The sequence below is a fragment of the Tursiops truncatus genome, chromosome X (genome assembly GCF_011762595.2).
Source record: "Tursiops truncatus isolate mTurTru1 chromosome X, mTurTru1.mat.Y, whole genome shotgun sequence".
Classification (NCBI taxonomy): Eukaryota; Metazoa; Chordata; class Mammalia; order Artiodactyla; family Delphinidae; genus Tursiops; species Tursiops truncatus.
This window is the reverse complement of record NC_047055.1, coordinates 113,702,297-113,721,933: the sequence shown is the minus strand read 5'-3', so window position 1 is coordinate 113,721,933 and position 19,637 is coordinate 113,702,297. Positions and strand designations below refer to the sequence as shown.

At 37.7% G+C, this 19,637-nt stretch overlaps 2 protein-coding genes across 6 annotated transcripts in view; both read left to right on the top strand.

Moving 5' to 3' along the window:
* CDKL5 (cyclin dependent kinase like 5) overlaps positions 1-19,637 on the top strand; it is a 182,775-nt gene that overhangs the window by 123,101 nt on the left and 40,037 nt on the right. For all 5 annotated transcript variants that reach the window (XM_033849400.2, XM_033849397.2, XM_073799430.1 and 2 more), the window contains 4 exons: positions 9,509-9,629; positions 11,745-11,804; positions 13,816-13,906; positions 17,618-17,807. In XM_033849400.2, the coding sequence (XP_033705291.1) occupies positions 9,509-9,629; positions 11,745-11,804; positions 13,816-13,906; positions 17,618-17,807 (462 nt within the window). The remainder of the gene's footprint in view (positions 1-9,508; positions 9,630-11,744; positions 11,805-13,815; positions 13,907-17,617; positions 17,808-19,637) is intronic.
* LOC141277582 (uncharacterized) lies at positions 1,519-4,817 on the top strand. The gene is given in 1 exon segment (XM_073798988.1): positions 1,519-4,817. A coding segment is annotated over 1 exon segment (861 nt). The 5' UTR covers positions 1,519-3,775; the 3' UTR covers positions 4,637-4,817.

Here is a 19,637-nt window from a genome sequence, read left to right as displayed (position 1 = left end):
TTGTGCTGGCCTTATGGTTTTTCAGTGGAAGGTGACCATCACCCTCCCATCAGTGGCGATGCCTAATGATTGACAATGAGTCTCAAGAGGGCAAGGAGAAAGATACTCTTAGGGGTAGGGGGTTGTAACAGAGACGCAGGATTACAGTGGCTTAAACAAAATAGAAGTTTCTCTCTCAGGTACAAATACAAAGGTAGGCGGGTATGGTAACTCTGCTCCACAGCCATAGGAGACCCAGGTTGCTTCTGCCTTTCTGCTCTACCACCCCTGAAATTTGTCCTCAAGGTCAAGATGGAGCTCCAGCTATCACATCCCATTGGCCAGGACTTAGTTGTGTGGCCACACTAGCTGCAAGGCAGAAACAAAATGTACTCTTCATTCTGGACACTTAGGCATCCACTTACAAGTTGTATTACTCTAGTAAGGGAAGAATGGATATTGGGGGACATTCCTCTCTATAACTCAGGAATTTAGAGTTGAATATGAAATGAGACATACAATTTATGTTCTTTATTACAAAGCCCTCTTATTCCTCCTGTGCATTTGTTAATTGAAAAAGACAATCTGAGTGGAGAATCACTAAAAAATGATGCATATATACTTTAAACATTTTGTTTTAACTTAAAACATATCAATATACATTCACTTTCCACACTCGCTTTAGAGGCAGGGTCAAGGCCTTTTGAGTATTGATCTTCTGGTTGGAATTCTGATGGGTTTTCTTACATACCTCCTACCCATAATGTATCAATGATATCCTGTGTCGGTTTCTTTAAAGTGAAGTGAAAACCTAAAAACATTGCAAAGGAATGGCAAGTAAACAGTTTATTGCAGTATATTATTGTGCACGTTGGGATGGAGGAAAGCAGAAAGAGCTGAGGAAGCAGGGGCAGGACTATTTCAGCTGAGAATCTTTGAGAGTAGCATAGGATAAGGGTACAAAAATGTGCGCTTCAGAGATGACTGGCCTGAGTTTAAGCCAAACTCCATTATTTACCAGCTGTGTGATCCTGGCACTGTCCTTGGCTTCTCTCCATGATGATTCCTGACTCGTGGCCCTGACAATCTTGGGAAAATATCCAGTTTCTTGGATCCAGATCCTTGGGCCTCCCTTTACCCAGCACCACCCCCACCCAGCCTGGACGCATTGACCCAATCGTTTCCTAGGACACGCCCTCCCCACCTCCTTTGGACCTGCGCCCTGTCCTGGACCAGGAGTTGGCCTCATTCCCCATCAGCTTCCAAGGTCTGACCCTGGCCTCTACAACCCTGAAGTGGGCTAACCTGACACATAGCCATGTGGCTGACAGGGTCTTGGTGTTCCGGCCAGGTGTCAGGCCTGAGCTCTGAGGTGGGAGAGCCGAGTTCAGGACATTGGACCACCAGAGCCCACCTGGTGGGCTCTCCCAGAGATCTCTGTCTCAACGCTAAGACCCAGCTCCACTCAACGACCAGCAAGCTACAGTGCTGGACACCCCATGCCAAACAACTAGCAAGACAGGAACACAACCCCACCCATTAGCAGAGAGTCTACCTAAAATCATAATAAGTTCACAGACACCCCAAAACACACCACCAGACACGGTCCTGCCCAACAGAAAGACAAGATCCAGCCTCATCCACCAGAACATAGGCACCAGTTCCCTCCATCAGGAAGCCTACACAACCCACTGAACCAGCCTTACCCACTGGGGGCATACACCAAAAACAGTGGGAACTACGAACCTGCAGACTGTGAAGAGGATACCCCAAACACAGTAAGTTAAGCAAAATTAGAAGACAGAGAAATATGCAGCAGATGAAGGAACAAGGGAAAAACCCACCAGACCAAACAAATGAAGAGGAAATAGGCAGTCTACCTGAAAAAGAATTCAGGGTAATGATTGTAAACATGTTACAAAATCTGGGAAATAGAATGGAGAAAATACAAGAAACGTTTAACAAGGACCTAGAGAAACTAAACACCAAACAAACAATGATGAAGAACACAATAAATGAAATTAAAAATTGTCTAGAAGGAATCAATAGCAGAATAACTGAGGCAGAAGAACGGATAAGTGACCTGGAAGATAAAATTAGTGGAAATAACTACTGCAGAGCAGAATAAAGAAAAAAGAATGAAAAGAATTGAGGACAGTCTCAGAGACCTGGGGGACAACATTAAATGCACCAACATTCGAATTACAGGGGTTCCAGAAGAAGAAGAGAAAAAGGAAGGGGCTGAGAAAATATTTGAAGAGATTATAGTTGAAAACTTCCCTAATATGGGAAAGGAAATAGTTAATCAAGTGCAGGAAGCACAGAGAGTCCCATACAGGATAAATCCAAGGAGAAACATGCCAAGACACATATTAATCTATCAAACTATCAAAAATTAAATACAAAGAAAAAATATTAAAAGCAGTAAGGGAAAAACAACAAATAACATACAAGGGAATCCTCATAAGGTTAACAGCTGATCTGTCAGCAAAAACTCTGCAATCCAGAAGGGAGGGGCAGGACCTATTTAAAGTGATGAAAGGGAAAAACCTACAACCAAGATTACTCTACCCAGCAAGGAACTCATTCAGATTCGAGAAAGAAATTAAAACCTCTACAGACAAGCAAAAGCTGAGAAAATTCAGCACCACCAAACCAACTTTACAACAAATGCTAAAGGAACTTCTCTAGGCAGGAAACACAAGAGAAGGAAAAGACCTACAATAACAAACCCCAAGCAATTAAGAAAGTGGTAATAGGAGCGTACATATCAATAATTACCTTAAATGTAAATGGATTAAATGCTCCAACCAAAAGACATAGACTGGCTGAATGGATACAAAAACAAGACCCGTATATATGCAGTCAACAAGAGACCCACTTCAGACCTAGGGACACATACAGACTGAAAGTGAGGGGATGGAAAAAGATATTCCATTCAAATGGAAATCAAAAGAAAGCTGGAGTAGCAATTCTCATATCAGACAAAATAGACTTTAAAATAAAGACTACTAGAAGAGACAAAGAAGGGCACTACATAATGATCAAGGGGTCAATCCAAGAAAAAGATATAACAATTGTAAATATTTATGCAGTCAACATAGGAGCACCTCAATATATAAGGCAAATGCTAACAGCCATAAAAGGGGAAATCGAAAGTAACACAGTTATAGTAGGGGACTTAAACACCCCACTTTCACCAGTGGACAGATCATCCAAAATGAAAATAAATAAGGAAACACAAGCTTTAAATGAAATATTAAACAAGATGGACTTAATTGATATTTATAGGGCATTCCATCCAAAAACAACAGAACACACATTCTTCTCAAGTGCTCATGGAACATTCTCCAGGATAGATCGTATCTTGGGTCACAAATCAAGCCTTGGTAAATTTAAGAAAATTAAAATTGTATCAAGTATCTTTTCTGACCACAACGCTATGAGACTAGATGTCAGTTACAGGAAAAAAAAGTGTAAAAAATACAAACACGTGGAGGCTAAGCAATATGCTACTAAATAACCAAGAGATCACTGAAGAAATCAAAGAGGAGATTGAAAAATACCTAGAAACAAATGACAATGAAAACACGACAACCCAAAACCTATGGGATGCAGCAAAAGCAGTTCTAAGAGGGAAGTTTATAGCAATACAAGCCTACCTCAAGAAACAAAAAAAATCTCAAACAACCTAACCTTATACCTAAAGCAATCAGAGAAGGAAGTACAAAAAAACCCCAAAGTTAGCAGAAGGAAAGAAATCATAAAGATCAGATCAGAAATAAATGAAAAATGAATGAAGGAAACGATCACAAAGATCAATAAAACTAAAAGCTGGTTCTTTGAGAAGATAAACAACATCGATAAACCATTAGCCCGACTCATCAAGAAAAAAAGGGAGAAGACTCAAATCAAGAGAATTAGAAATGAAAAAGGAGAAGTAACAGCTGACACTGCAGAAATACAAAGAATCATGAGAGATTACTACAAGCAACTATATGCCAATAAAATAGACAACCTGGGAGAAATGGACAGTTTCTTAGAAAAGTACAACCTTCCAAGACTGAACCAGGAAGAAATAGAAAATATGAACAGACCAGTCACAAGTAAGAAAATTGAAACTGTGATTAAAAATCTTCCAACAGGGACTGAGCTGAGGGCTGGTGACGTGGAGCTACTGGATCGGTCCAAGATGGTAGAGGTGGAGGAGACACTGAAGCGACTTCAGAACCAGAAGTGCGTGCAGGGAAACATCGTGGTGGACACAGAAGGCATTCCCATCAAGAGCACCATGGGCAATCCCAACACCACACAGTACACCAACCTCATGCACAACTTCATCTAGAAGGCCCGGAGCACCGTGCGTGAAATTGACCCCCAGAATGACCTCACCTTCCTTCAAATTCGCTCCAAGAAAAATGAAATTATCGTTGCACCCTATAAAGACTATTTCCTGATTGTGATTGAGAACCAACCAAATAAGCTGCTCTCTTGGCCCCCTGTGTCATTCCTTAATTTAATGCCCCTCAAGAATAATAGTGTTAATCATGTCAACTGGCTGGCATATGGAAGTCACCTTAGAGCCCTCTCAGACCAATCTGGCTGCAGCTCCACCTACCCCACCAAAGTCAACCCTCTTCTGGCCAGTCGCACCTGATTTTCCAGGAGGAAAATCACATCCAGGTTTATGGAGCAAGAGACTGTGAGAAGCCCACACACCCTGTTTCCTTCTGACTTTGAGTTCACTTTGTTGCCCTTGAAAAAGGCTGTTTTTCTTTAACTAAAAATAACCAAAACACTTAAAAAAAAAATCTTCCAACAAACAAAAGCCAAGGAACAGATAGCTTCACAGGCGAATTCTGTCAAACATTGAGAGAAGAGCTAACACCTAACCTTTTGAAACTCTTCCAAAATACAGCAGAGGGAGGAACACTCCCAAACTCATTCTACGAGGCCACCATCACCCTGAGAACAAAACCAGGCAAAGATGTCACAAAAAAGAAAACTACAGACCAATATCACTGATGAACATAGATTCAGAAATCCTCAACAAAATATTAGCAAACAGAATCCAACAGCACATTAAAAGGATCATACACCATGATCAAGTGGGGTTTATCCCAGGAATGCAAGGATTCTTCAATATATGAAGTCAATGAATGTGATACACCATACTAACAAATTGAAGGATAAAATCCATATGATAATCTCATTAGATGCAGAAAAACCTTTTGACAAAATTCAACACTCACTTACGATAAAAACCCTCCAGAAAGTAGGCACAGAGGGAACTTACCTCAACAAAATAAAGGCCATATATGACAAACCCACAGCCAGCATCGTTCTCAATGGTGAAAAACTGAAACCATTTCCTCTAAGATCAGGAACAAGACAAGGTTGCCCACTCTCACCACTCTTATTCAACATAGTTTTGGAAGTTTTAGGCACAGCAATCAGAGAAGAAAAAAATCCAAATCAGAAAAGAAAAAGTAAAACTCTCACTGCAGATGATATGATACTATACGCAGAGATTCCTAAAGATGCTACCAGAAAACTACTAGAATTAATCAATGAATTTGGTAAAGTAGCAGGATACAAAATTAGTGCACAGAAATCTCTTGCATTCCTATACACTAATGATGAAAAATCTGAAAGAGAAATTAAGGAAACACTCCCATTTACCATTGCAACAAAAAGAATAAAATACCCAGGAACAAACCTACCTAAGGAGACAGAAGACCTGTATGCAGAAAACTATGAGACACTGATGAAAGAAATTAAAGATACAAACAGATGGAGAGGTATACCATGCTCTTGGATTGTAAGCATCAACATTGTGAAAATGACTTTACTACCCAAAGCAATCTACAGATTTAGTGCAATCCCTATCAAACTACCAATGGCACTTTTCACAGAACTGGAACAAAAAATTTCACAATTTTTATAGAAACACAAAAGACCCCGAATAGACAAAGCAATCTTGAGAAAGAAAAGACTATACTACAAAGCTACAGTAATCAAGACAGTATGGTACTGTCACAAAAACAGAAATATAGATCAATGAAACAGGATAGAAAGCCAGAGATAAACCCATGCACATGTGGTCACCTTATCTTTGATAAAGGAGGCAAGAATATACAATGGAGTAAAGACAGCTTCTTCAATAAGTGGTGCTGGGAAAACTGGACAGCTACATGTAGAAGAATGAAATTAGAACACTTCCTAACACCATACACAAAAATAAACTCAAAATGGATTAAAGACCTACATGTAAGGCCAGCCACTATAGAACTCTTAGAGGAAAACATAGGCAGAACACTCTATGACGTAAACCACAGCAAGATTCTTTTTGACCCACCTCCCAGAGAAATGGAAGTAAAAATAAACAAATGGGACCTAATGAAACTTAACAGCTTTTGCACAGCAAAGGAAACCATAAAGATGAAAAGACAACCCTCAGAGTGGGAGAAAATATTTGCCAATGAAGCAGCTGACAAAGGATTAATCTCCAAAATATACAAGCAGCTCATGCAGCTCAATATCAAAAAAACAAACAACCCAATCCAAAAATGGGCAGAAGACCTAAAGAGACATTTATCCAAAGAAGATATACAGATTGCCAACAAACACATCAAAAGCTGCTCAACATCACTAATCATTAGAGAAATGCAAATCAAAACTACAATGAGGTATCACCTCATACCAGTCAGAATGGCCATCATCAAAAAATCTACAAAGAATAAGTGCTGGAGAGGGTGTGGAGAAAAGGGAACCCTCTTGCACTGTTAGTGGGAATGTAAATTGATGCAGCCACTATGGAGAACAGTATGGAGGTTCCTTAAAAAACAAAAAATAGAAATACCATACAACCCAGCAATCCCACTACTGGGAATATACCCTGAGAAAACCATAATTCAAAGCGTCATGGACCACAGTGTTCATTGCAGCACTATTTACAATAGCCAGGGCATGGAAGCACCCTAAGTGTCCATCGACAGATGAAGGGATAAAGAAGATGTGGTAACATATATACAATGGAATATTACTCACCCATAAAGAGAAACAAAATTGAGCTATTTGTAGTGAGGTGGATGGACCTGGAGTCTGTCATACAGAGTAAAGTAAGTCAGAAAGAGAAAAACAAATACTGTATGCTAACACATATGTATGGAATCTAAAAAAAATGGTTCTGATGAACTGACGGGCAGGACAGGAGTAAAGAAAGACAGAGACATAGAGAATGGACTTGAGGACACGGGGAGGGGGAAGGGTAAGCTGGGACGAAGTGAGAGAGTGGCATGGACATACATAAACTACCAAACGTAAAATAGATAGCTAGTGGGAAGCAGCCGCATAGCATAGGGAGATCAGCTCCGTGCTTTGTGACCACCTAGAGGGGTGGGATAGGGAGGGTGGCAGGGAGACGCAAGAGGGAGGGGATATGAGGATATATGTATACGTATAGCTGATTCACTTTGTTATTACAGCAGAAACTAACACAACATTGTAAAGCAATTATACTCCAATAAAGATGTTAAAAAACAAAAAAAATTGCAAAGTAGTTTCAGTGAAGAATCTGTACCACACCACCGTCCCTTGCCAGTGTTTTATAGTTGTTGCACTCACAATCGATTAGATAGCATTATGTGTGGTAGCTTTCCTTTTTTACGTCTTTTCAAAGTATGAAACTTCATTTTCTTATAAACAGCAAATCTCTTTTTTAGAAACATTATTTCATTGGTTTATATGATATTTAATTATATTAAAATAACAAGTGCATCTGTTATAAATACATATGGGAGTATTATAAACACCTGATTGTTTATATGAATACAACTTGACTGGTGGGAACAACATTGTAAAGTTGTAGTAGAGCAGCAACTTTTTGGTCTTAGGACTCCATTTACAGTCTTAACATTATTGGGAACCCTAAGAGCTTTGTATTTATGTGAGTTTTATCTATTAATGTTTATCATAGTAGAAGTCAAAACTGAGCAATATAAAACTATTAATTCATTTAAAAATAATAATAGACCCATTACATGTTAACATAAATACCTGTGTATCATTCATTCTTTCAAGTAAAAATGGTGTACCCGAAGAAAAATGACTAGTTCAGTTTATAACTCTGTTGCCCAAGTGCTTTTCCCCATGACAGCTATCGTATTTTGATATGCAGCAGGAGTGCTTTATGCGTATTCCTCATTTTATCATGTAGATTCCTAAAAAGACATGTACTCAAGAACTGAAATTTAATAAAAGTAATAATTTTTACTGCTTCATCAAAAACATCCTTTACTAAAATTGGCCTTTTTTTTTTTTTTTTTAACTGTAAGGTTATGGCATTGAAGAATCCAATGCCTTGATTCATGCTAAGGTACCACCAGTTTACCCATCATTGCTTTGTGCCATCAGTGTAAATACCAACACAGTGAAAAAGACAAATAACTGAGTGCTGTCATGAATATAGTTTTGACTTCATGGGTCCTCTGAGACACCCCCCTCCTCTGAGATCCACAGATCACACTTTGAGAACTGCTGTCCTAGATGGTCATCTACAAACAATAAGCTCTAATCATGCTGTAGACCTTAGTCTTATGCTTTACAGAGGGAGTGGAGAATATTTAGTTAATCTGGAAATTCAGCAGAAATTGGTTAAGTGGAATTTCTACTTAAAAAATGTGCATGGGGCTTCCCTGGTGGCGCAGTGGTTGGGAGTCCCCCTGCCGATGCAGGGGACACGGGTTCGTGCTCCGGTCCAGGAAGATCCTACATGCCATGGAGCGGCTGGGCCTGTGAGCCATGGCCGCTGAGCCTGTGCGTCCAGAGCCTGTGCTCCGCAAGGGGAGAGGCCACGGCGGTGAGAGGCCCACGTACCGCAAAAAAAAAATTTTTTTAATTAAAAAAATAAAATAAATAAAAAATGTGCATGAGTTTTAGAATGGTCTCTGACTCCAGATTAAGATTTTTGAATATTGGTTTGTTTGGAGTCTGTGAATTTTTATTTCAACCACATTTTGTAGCCTGTTTAAATATTTGTGCTGATTATATTGATCACTGCTAACCTTAGGGATCATTTAAGAATATTTTCCAGGTCTCCCAGAAATATTTCAAGTCTTGATTTTATCGCAAAGTTCTTTTGGAGATGCACAGTGCACTATGTTAAAATGACTGTTTCCCCTCTCCTCTATACATTACAGTGTCTTTTCTCTACTTTGTGTTGTTTTTCCCTCGAAATTAGGCTAAAATGATGCCTGATAGATTTTAGGGAGAGTGAAAAATGCACAGGGTTATTATTTGAGATAGCATTGGGGAGTAGTAAAAATGGAATTTCTCTTAAAAGAGAACCTTGATTCAATACAATATGCTGCTTCACAAGAAAGGTTGTGGATGGAAAGCAAAGCAATTTTTTAAAAATGCTTGCTGTGTATTAGATGAATTATCATCCAAGGTGCTTTTTTAAATTGTTAATACATGATTTATGGGCCACCTAATTTTGGAGATCATTGGCTCTCTATTTAATTTTTAGAATATGCTTGAATTGCTGGAAGAAATGCCAAATGGAGTTCCACCTGAAAAAGTAAAAAGTTATATCTATCAGCTAATCAAAGCTATTCACTGGTGCCATAAGAATGATATTGTTCATCGAGGTAAGTATGGAATTTTTGAAATGGAAAATATCAAATAAAGTTAACAAAATATTTCACACAGGCACTGACATTCCATTTAAATTAAATACATTTTGAAAGTATAGGATATGAGACATTGTTTGGGCTCCAAGTCTCCTTTTGTATCACCAAAAGGATGGACTGCACATTTATTTGGATATTATGGTGAGATCTCTGTGTTTGTAAAACCAGATCCGCTTTCAACAGCAAAAGCACCTAGTGATAAAACGAACTCAACAAATGGAAACTTTGAAGCTTACTTGCAGGGGGAACTACCCTCTCCATTGCCTTTTGGTCCTGCAGGTAGAGCAGGTAATGTGAAACAAGCCAGAATCAGGCTTTAGACATGGTGCTAAGTCACTGGCCCCCATTGACAGCCACTTCTCATTTCCTCTTAGACCAAGATCTCTAGTATGTACCTTTACCTCCTGATTTTCCCTACCTGTTCATGAAAAGTGCCCATTGTTTGCAGGTTGTAGGCATGATGAACCTTGCATAAGGGCCATGATTATACTTCCATAAACTGTTCTATTTTGTCCTTTATTGCCATGAAGTGGGTGGTTTATAGCAGTAAAAGGGAAATTACTTGCTCAGCAAGATCTTTAATCTATACCATTTATCTTTTCCTGATAATCTCTTGCATTCAAGGGACACAAATTGATACAATAATGAAGCTCAAAGATGTTTGTCAGAAAATGTTGCAGTATCCACTTCTTATCTTTGAATTATCAGACAAATGAATACTACATTTTAATTTATCTAAACAGGCACACAAGGATATCACTTTAAAAATAGCCTCACTTTGGGCTTCCCTGGTGGTGCAGTGGTTGAAACGAGTCTGCCTGCCGATGCAGAGGACACGGGTTCGTGCCCCGGTCTGGGAAGATCCCATATGCTCTGGAGCCGCTGGGCCCGTGAGCCATGGCCACTGAGCCTGCGCGTCTGGAGCCTGTGCTCCACAACGGGAGAGGCCACAACAGTGAGAGGCCCGCGTACCGCAAAAAAAAAAAAAAAAAAAAAAAAGCCTCACTTTAAGAATAGCTTAAAGGTCATGTGAAGAATGCCAACTCCTATTATTTCTGGAAAGAGACAGTTTGTATTTCTCTTGCATTTGACTTTCATAGCAGTTACATTATGAAGGTTGTTGGCAGCATGGAGAGATGTCTTGGTCACCTGGACATCTAGTGTCTAGGGTAATGATTCTAATAACAGTCTCTACTACAGTTTGAGGATATTAAGAAACTGATTTAGCTGCATTTCCATAGTGATACTGAGATTTGGTTAAGTGTATAGTGAATTAATGGTTGTGAATTAATTCAGAAACCATGATTCTGAAATCTACAGATCTCACTCCTACCTCTTCCCTTTCTCCATTTTCACTTCTACCATATAATATAGATGATGGGCACTCTAAAAATAGAATTGTGAGATGCCTCCAAAGGGAGGGAATTAAACTGCATTTTCTGTGTATTTCTACTCCTTAACTCCCACCACATCTTCAAAAGATCCACAGAATAAATGAGAAATCTTATCTTGACTCATCCATCATAGCTTCAGCACTAGACATTTATGATTGTGAACCACATCATAGAAAACCTAAAGAGATACATAAATATAGAAAGTATACAGAAAATCATAACGAACAATGTATCTTATTTGTATTTTTTTCTCCAGTAAATATAATGCTACCTACTTACTCTCATATATGTTTTTAAAGTATCTTGTGGGTGTAAACAGTTTATAGTCTATCTCCAAAAATTTGTATTATTAGTATTTTATAAAGTAAAAATAGTTCCTTAAAATGTGGTAGCCTAGATTTAATCATTTTTAAATTCCTTTCAGAGGTCCAATTGATACCTTTAAAATTTAAGGGGAAAAATATTTTTGAAATGGTGGTCTGCATGTTTTTCAAAAAAAAATTAATTGGAACTTTTGTGTACCAGCATAAAATGTGTTACTCTGCTTTTCACTGCCATAGTTTTCTATTCATATTACTCTGGATATTTCTAATTAGGTGCCATTACAGTGCTCTAACAGTATCAATCAGCAGTACATGGAACATTTTTTAATAATTGTTTTTTAATCTTGATACTCCAGATATAAAACCAGAAAATCTCTTAATCAGCCACAATGATGTTTTGAAACTGTGTGACTTTGGTAAGTTAAAAAGAAATTGAGCCCTGTAAGTACAGAATTAATTTAATATAGCACTTAAGTAGCTTTTACAGGTGTATTAAAAGTATTTTTTATCTTTTGACTTAAATTAGCAAATGAACATTCTATTGGGTTGTATATTAAAAAGTTGATTGTGGGAAGAGTTCTACTCTCTTTGCATAGTATTGTCTACTATTTTAAAAAATTCATCATGCAGTATTTGTTTAATGAGAATTCAAAGCAAATACATGCATGTGCATATATTCATAAGCCCAGTACTTAATGACCTCAGAGAAAGAATTTTCCAGAAATACCACTATGGCCTGCTGACTTGAGTTGGATAAAAAAAAAATTTAATATTTTAAATATTGATAGAAATTGTTTCAGGCATAATCATAAACACTGAAAATATAACTATGTAAATACATATGTGTTGTATATATGCAATAGTTATATATCTGTAAGGTTAAAAGACATTTTTAGAATGATTCCGTTTATTCCCTTTAAATGTTCAGTGGGGGACTTCCCTGGTGGTTCAGTGGTTAAGAATCCTCCTTCCAATGCAGGGGATGCAGGTTCGATTCCTGGTCAGGGAACTAAGATCCCACATGCCATGGGGCAACTAAGCCCACACACCACAGCTACTGTGCTCGCGTGCCTCAACTAGAGAGCCTGCGTGCCACAAACTACAGAGCCCACGCACTCTGGAGCTCGCACGCTGCAACTAGAGAGGAGCCCACATGCCGCAACAAAGAGCCTGCGTGCTGCAACTAAGACCCGATGCAGCCAAAAAATAAATTAATTTAAAAAAAATAATGCAAAGAAGAGTCCTGCTGTACCTAAACATCTTAAGAAGTACTTAGGAGCTGAAATTTGTCAAGCAAGTTATAAATAAAAAAGATGCATATAGAATGGTTAATAATAGGAAAAAAGTATCCTTAGTCTAGCATCATTTCTTAAAGAAAAGACAGCTTTAAACGGTCAGGAAGTTCCACATGATGGCCCCACATATGGCGTTCTGTGCCCTGCACATCCCTACCAAGAACCTCCTGATTGTTTTCCCTCCCAGAGTGTGTAGCTCCTTTGTCTGGCTTGAAGAATCCCACTAAAAAATACGAATATTTCTTCCAAATATGTCTTATAAAGAAGTGTTGATTAACTGAAGTTAGGGGGTTTGTTTTTGCTGTGTTTATTTTTTTTTTTACTGTTCCACTTTAAGAAACACTATTTTCTATTTCTTGAAACTGACATACACCTTAACTTTTACCTTTAATTTTAATATTCTGGTTCTCTGTAACTATTTACAGTGAACCTATATTGCTTTTGGTGAGTTAGATGGGTAATTAACCTACTTGCCAGTTTATTTTGTGGCCCCAAAACCTTTTGAAAGGGTTGTTACTTGCGGGGGGCGGGGGGTAGCAATAGAGTCTGTAAGGTAATTAAGATATCCCTAATATGCTTCTCAGTCACATTAGGAGATAAAAATCATTTTAGCCTGCTTTGTTTCCATCATTGCCAAACCCTACCGATAGTTGTTTACATAATGGCCGAGCTGATCAGCACCAATAGATATACAAATGCTATCTAAGGTCCCACATAGCAGAATTAACGACTATCTGCGACATGCTAATTTAGCTTTGACTTCTGGCTCTTGTGGAGTCTTCATTTTGTTTCTAAGATTTACACTTATTGGAAAAGCTCTGAATGCTTATAAAAGCATGCAATAACTTTGAAAACATAGATTTCTTTATCAGAGAGGAGAGGCTGGTTTTGTAGTGAATACACTGTATATTTTAATTGACGAATGAACAATGGACTAACTTTTTTAAATGACAGGGACACTGTTAATAAACAGCCCATTCAGTAACAATCATTATATTCTTTTGATGTTCCTTTAAGGTATTAATAGCACTGAAATATTTTGTCAACATGACAAATTAATTAATTCTAATTAATTCTTTAAAAAAATTAATTCTTTTTCAAAATTACACCTTTGGGCTTTGCTATCTTTCAGGTTTTGCTCGGAATCTCTCAGAAGGCAATAATGCTAATTATACAGAATATGTGGCCACCAGGTGGTATCGGTCTCCAGAACTCTTACTTGGGTGAGTTACCTTCCCAGAATAGAGTGACATCTACATATTTGCTGATCCTCTATTGTTAACTTTGGGATTATCTGTGGAAGATAAGAACTTGAGTTAATTAAATACCAGTTACCTATTGCAGTGTAGCAAACCACCTAAAAACTTAATGACATAAAGCAAGCACCATTTTATTTGCTCACAATTCTGGGTGCCATCGGGTTGGGGGAGTCAGCTGTTTGAGTTCAACTGGATGATTCTTCTGCTGGTCTCAACTGGAGTTGCTCATATAGCTACAGTCAGCAGGTCATCTGGAGGCTGGTTGGTTTAGGTCCTCAGCTGGGACAAACTATCTCTGTTCCATGGGGACTCATCCTCCAGTGCGTTAGTCCAAGTTTCTTCATATAATAGCAGAAGAATTCCCTGAGCAGAGGGCAAGCCCAAAAGCAAAGGTGGTTTTCAAGCCTCTTTGCATGACTTTTGCCTCATTGGCCAAAGCACGTTACTTGTCTAAGCCCTGATTCAAGGGATGGAGGAATAAACTTCGCCTCTTGATGGGAGGAGTGGCAGAATCACATTACAAAGTGGCAGGTGTATGGAAATGGAGGGAAATTATTGCTGCCATCTTTGTTAATAGTCTTCCACATTAAGAATGTGTATATCCACAGAATTTGACATTCCGGCTTATCTGTTTGTTCATGTATTCATTCATTCATTCAGCAGATACTTATGGAGTATCTCTTATGCCTAGCCACTTTTCTGTAAATATTGAACCTACTGATATTTTCCTTCCAAACATTGTAAATCCTGTTTGATGATAAATGGCTTTCCAGACTAATATATTGATAATTTTCTCAGCAACACTGCCACATCCATCCACTTTGTGCCCCCCTTCCACTTTCAGTGGTATTTCATTCACCTGTCAACACCAGAAAAACATTTTCTGATAAGATACTTCTTCCTCTTACTATGTTTTAACTTCAGAACCTAAGAAAGGACCTGTAGTCTTGATCTCCATCACAGTTTCACTAATAATTCTCTACCTATCGTAGTTGTAGTATTTTCTTATTCTTCCTAGATCGTATTTCCTTCTTTGGGACCATCAAAGAATTGAGGTAGAAGACACACTCTACAAATAAAATTAGATATGATGGTAATGATGACCAGTGCACGAATTATTATAGGTTTCATCTCTTTTCTTTAGTGTGCCATACATGTATCTAGGGGACATGAGAAATTTAATTTTTAAAAGATATTTTTTACAACATTGTAAACTATACTTCAATTAAAAAAATTTTTAATAAATAAAGGTACTTTTTATATAATAGAAATATAAATTTCTGTATTTCTTCTGAAGATCATGATGACTATATGTTTAAGCTACTCACTGAGGGTTTATTTTATTTATTTTTTACACAGCAGGTTCTTATTAGTTATCTATTTTATACATATTAGTGTATATATATGTCAATCCCAGTCTCCCAGTTCATCCCACCACCACCCCCCCCCCCCCCACTGAGGGTTTATTTTTATTTTTTTACACTTGTGGTCAGTTGATTTTCTTATTTTTTTATTATTAAAAAGTTTTTTTTTTATTGGGGTATAATTGTTTTACAATGTTGTGTTAGTTTCTACTGTACAGTGAAGTAGAGTTCCCTGTACTATGCAGCAGGTTCTCATTGAGGGTTTATTTTGAAGTTAACAATTGATTTCCCAGGGTCTACCAACCATTTGGCGTTAAATCTTGTTTCATTGCTGACCTAGAGCCTATAAGAATTATTGGTGTCGGTTATTGAAAGCTTTACCATTTTTTTTTTAATCAAAAGCTTGTGCTTCATCCTGTGAAATAAATGGTGGCTAGTCACTTTATTATCCCTCCTTGTGTGGATAGATTTTAGAATTTCTGTGCTCATTTTTCAACTTGGATTTAGGATTGATTTTCTTTTGTGTTGTCTATGTTTCTTCTGTGTACCTCTGTCTGGACTCACTCTAATGTGTAGTCTATTCATCTGTTCATTCTTTTGGGAGGGATTGGGAGTTTGAAATTCCTGGACAGGATTTTCCAAAGAAGAAATGAGTACGAAGTAAATCATTCTTAGAACCCCATCTGAGGATTCAAGTATGGTAGAGGGACTCATTATAATATGGTTTTGTCTATAAGATGTCCCTGAGGAGTTCATTCTGAGGACAGCCTTATTATGAAACTTCGGAGAGTATTTGCTGCCTAATAATACCTCCTGGAAAACCGAGCTATGTTTATAGCTCATTAACTGAGTTATGTTTAGAGCTATATGGGAGCTACCAAAAGTAGATGGGGACTCCAACTAATTTGAGCCAAATTGAATATTACTGATTAAATGATTGTCAAGTACTGGTTGAAGAACCATATTATTTGTATAAAAATCCCATTGAAACCAGTTGATATTTGGTTAACATGAAGAATTTACAGGTTTTTATACATTCTCAAGACTTTGTCCTTGACATTCAAAGTAGTTACAGCTGCATAAATTATTCAGATTAGTTGACAGAAGAAAAATAGCTTATGGTGGGTATGTAAAGATTTTCCATAGTTTTCTCCATCTAGCACAAGTTTTGTCTTTCTTATACTTGTATGAAAGAAAGATCAGTATCCTTCCCTTCCCAGCAAGCTACCAAAAAAATCTAAATGAAGTTTCCTAGTATGGTTCTTGGGTTTTTATGGGAGGAAATGAGATAAATAAAATATTGACTTATTGTTACAATGATTTATCATCCTAGAAACATATTCTGTATTATGTTAAAAGTGCTTTAGAGTATTTGTTAAAAGTTTTATATTACTACTATAGCACTATGGCATTCTAGAATTTAAATTCCTTTTTTTTTTTCAGGTATTTTATTTTGGTTTTCCCTGCTTAAAACTTAGATAATTTATGTTTGAAACTAAAAAATATGATTTCTTAATCTGCCTTCTGTAATTTGATTTAAGGCTATAGATATTGCGGTATACATGTAAAGCTTTTTTGGGGATACGTAGATTTTCATGTATAGCTGGTTAGCAACAGTAGTACTCCAAAAGCCTTCTGGTAAACTCAGACCTTGGAAGATAGCTATAAATCCCTAAAGAAGTGGAAAAAATGCTTTGAGGGAAATGCCTGTCATAAAGTCCCATAAACAAAGGGTATAAATAGATTGAAGTAAATAATCCAATAGCGTTTAGCACAATCTTAGCTGTTTTGACTCTGTGCAGTCAGAGGTTAAATAATATTAAGTGTTTGTTGTTTAAGAAGACACATAAGTCAGTGGTACATTTTAATAGGCTGAACTCAAAAAATGGATCAGTATAACTTGTTGACATTTAGAGAGCTAAAGGATAATTGCCTAGAAAATACATTTCTTGGGAGCATTTCATTCTCCAAGTGAGTGGTAACTCATCAGACATGTGTGCTGTATTTAGGGTTTATTAATCCATTCATATTCAAAATATATCTGGATGTGAATAGATTTCAAATCAGTGTATACTAACTAAATTTTTATTAAACTGATGGCTTTATTAGCATAGATTTATTCACTTGTGTTCTGAAGTTTTACTTTGATATCCATACTTCCTTTTTTTCAGCCTCACTTTTGTCCATGTGGTATTTTTTAATTCCTTAAATACCCAAATATGCTTTAAATCATGAATCTGTTCAAAATAATTTGGAAATTATTAAAATTTATTTCTTCAGTTGCCAAGATATCTCTCCCTTTGCTTTTCAGAGCTCCCTATGGCAAGTCTGTAGATATGTGGTCCGTGGGCTGTATTCTTGGGGAGCTTAGTGATGGACAGCCTTTATTTCCTGGAGAAAGCGAAATTGACCAACTTTTTACTATTCAGAAGGTGCTAGGACCACTTCCACCTGAGCAAATGAAGCTCTTCTACAGTAATCCTCGCTTCCACGGGCTCCGGGTAAGAGGCTTTGCTAAAACCCCAAATGGAATCAGTACACTAGTATTTAAATCATTGCTCATTGCACAGTGGAATGCTAAGCTATCCATCGAATACTATTGCCTTTCCCATTACAGTGTTTATAATCCCCATTATAATATTTTATTTTTGGTTTTTTTTCTCGTTTTTTTTGCGGTACGCGGGCCTCTCACTGTTGTAGCACAGGCTCCGGACGTGCAGGCTCAGTGGCCATGGCTCACGGGCCCAGCCGCTCCGCGGCATGTGGGATCTTCCCGGACCAGGGCACGAACCCGTGTCCCCTGCATCGGCAGGTGGACTCTCAACCACTGTGCCACCAGGGAAGCCCTATAATATTTTACTTTTGAATTTTATATAGTATTTGTGAATTCTGAATTCGAAAGTGGGAGCTGCTAATATTTTCCTAATTTGTAAGTTCCAATTTTTCAAAACCTTTTTTAGTGTACGCGTTATTCTAAACTTTGGTTATCTCAGAATGTTTCTTTATGCAAAATATTAAGCATCCCCAAAAGATAGAAAAATGTATAAATGGCTATTGCTTATTTGAGCAAACATAGTTGTAGTGATTTGAGGAAGATGATGAATACTCACATTCTGCATATTTAAAGGTGCTGTTCTAGTGGGTATTTCCTGTTTAGTGAAACATCAAATCTTCTTTTCAAACTAGTGTATTGTCTTGGGCAGCCTTTTCTAGACTTGCTAACTTTGTGCAAAACTTGATTTCAGAAAATATGCTAAAAAGAGTCTTAAAGTATAAACTTTCCCCAAATGAGGGACAACCAAGTCGCAGGAGGCATCTTACTGGAGTGGCCAGTTACAAGCTGCTTCTCTGTTCCATCCACCCCCAAAGCAACATTTTTAGTTTTCAACTACCCTGTTTGGGCCAACATGCCAGTTGCTGGCCCTTGTGGGAACTATAAAATAAGCTCACCACCACTTCTTTTGTTTCTCTTAAATGCATAATTCTCAAACCATGTTTTCTTGACATTTGCAAAGCACTTTGTTTTTTTCCTTTGACTTTCTGGCCTCAGTTTATTTCACTTTGAAGAGTACTCCTCCTCACACATGAATGCCCAGCACAGTATACCTCCTGCTAGGCTCAATGAGTGTGGAAGAAAGAAAGGAACAGAAATGCAAACATTTCTCTTCCATCCCCTTCCTGCTTTCTCTCTCTTCCAAATCTGTCTGAGTTACCTCAGGCAAGTTTCTTTTTTCTCCTTTTATTTTTGCTTTTGTAAGCTGAAAAATAGCCAAATTATGACCATTAATTAGGGTACAAATAGTTCAACAGTTATTGAGCATTTGTCCTACTAGATGCTGAAAATATGATAATAAATAGGACTTGCCCTCAGTCCAGAAGAAAGGAAAATCTATTCTAGTCAGAAATAAAGCAAGTCATAACTAATGAATTACTGTCTCACTGAGAATGCATCCAAACTCCTTCCCATCAGACCTTGCCTTTTCTGGGCCCTTCTAGCTCCCTGACTTCAGCTCATACCCCTTTGCATTCCCATCCCTTTCCAGACTTTCATCACACTTACCTTTCTTTTTCTTTAACTTCCGTAAACATTCCCAGGTGTTCCAGCTTCATGAAATTGGCACTTGTGACTCCTTTTCCCAGGAAGGCACTTCCCTTGCATGGCCCCTTCTCATTTTATAAATCTCAGCTCCAAGAATGACCCCTGTCTCTGACCCCCCAACATACTTCCCCCACCTCCTTCTTGGTCTCTCCCATAGCACCCTTCTTTTTCCATCATAGCACTTATCACAGTATGTAATTATTTTGTTTATTTTTTTAATTATTAATGTTAG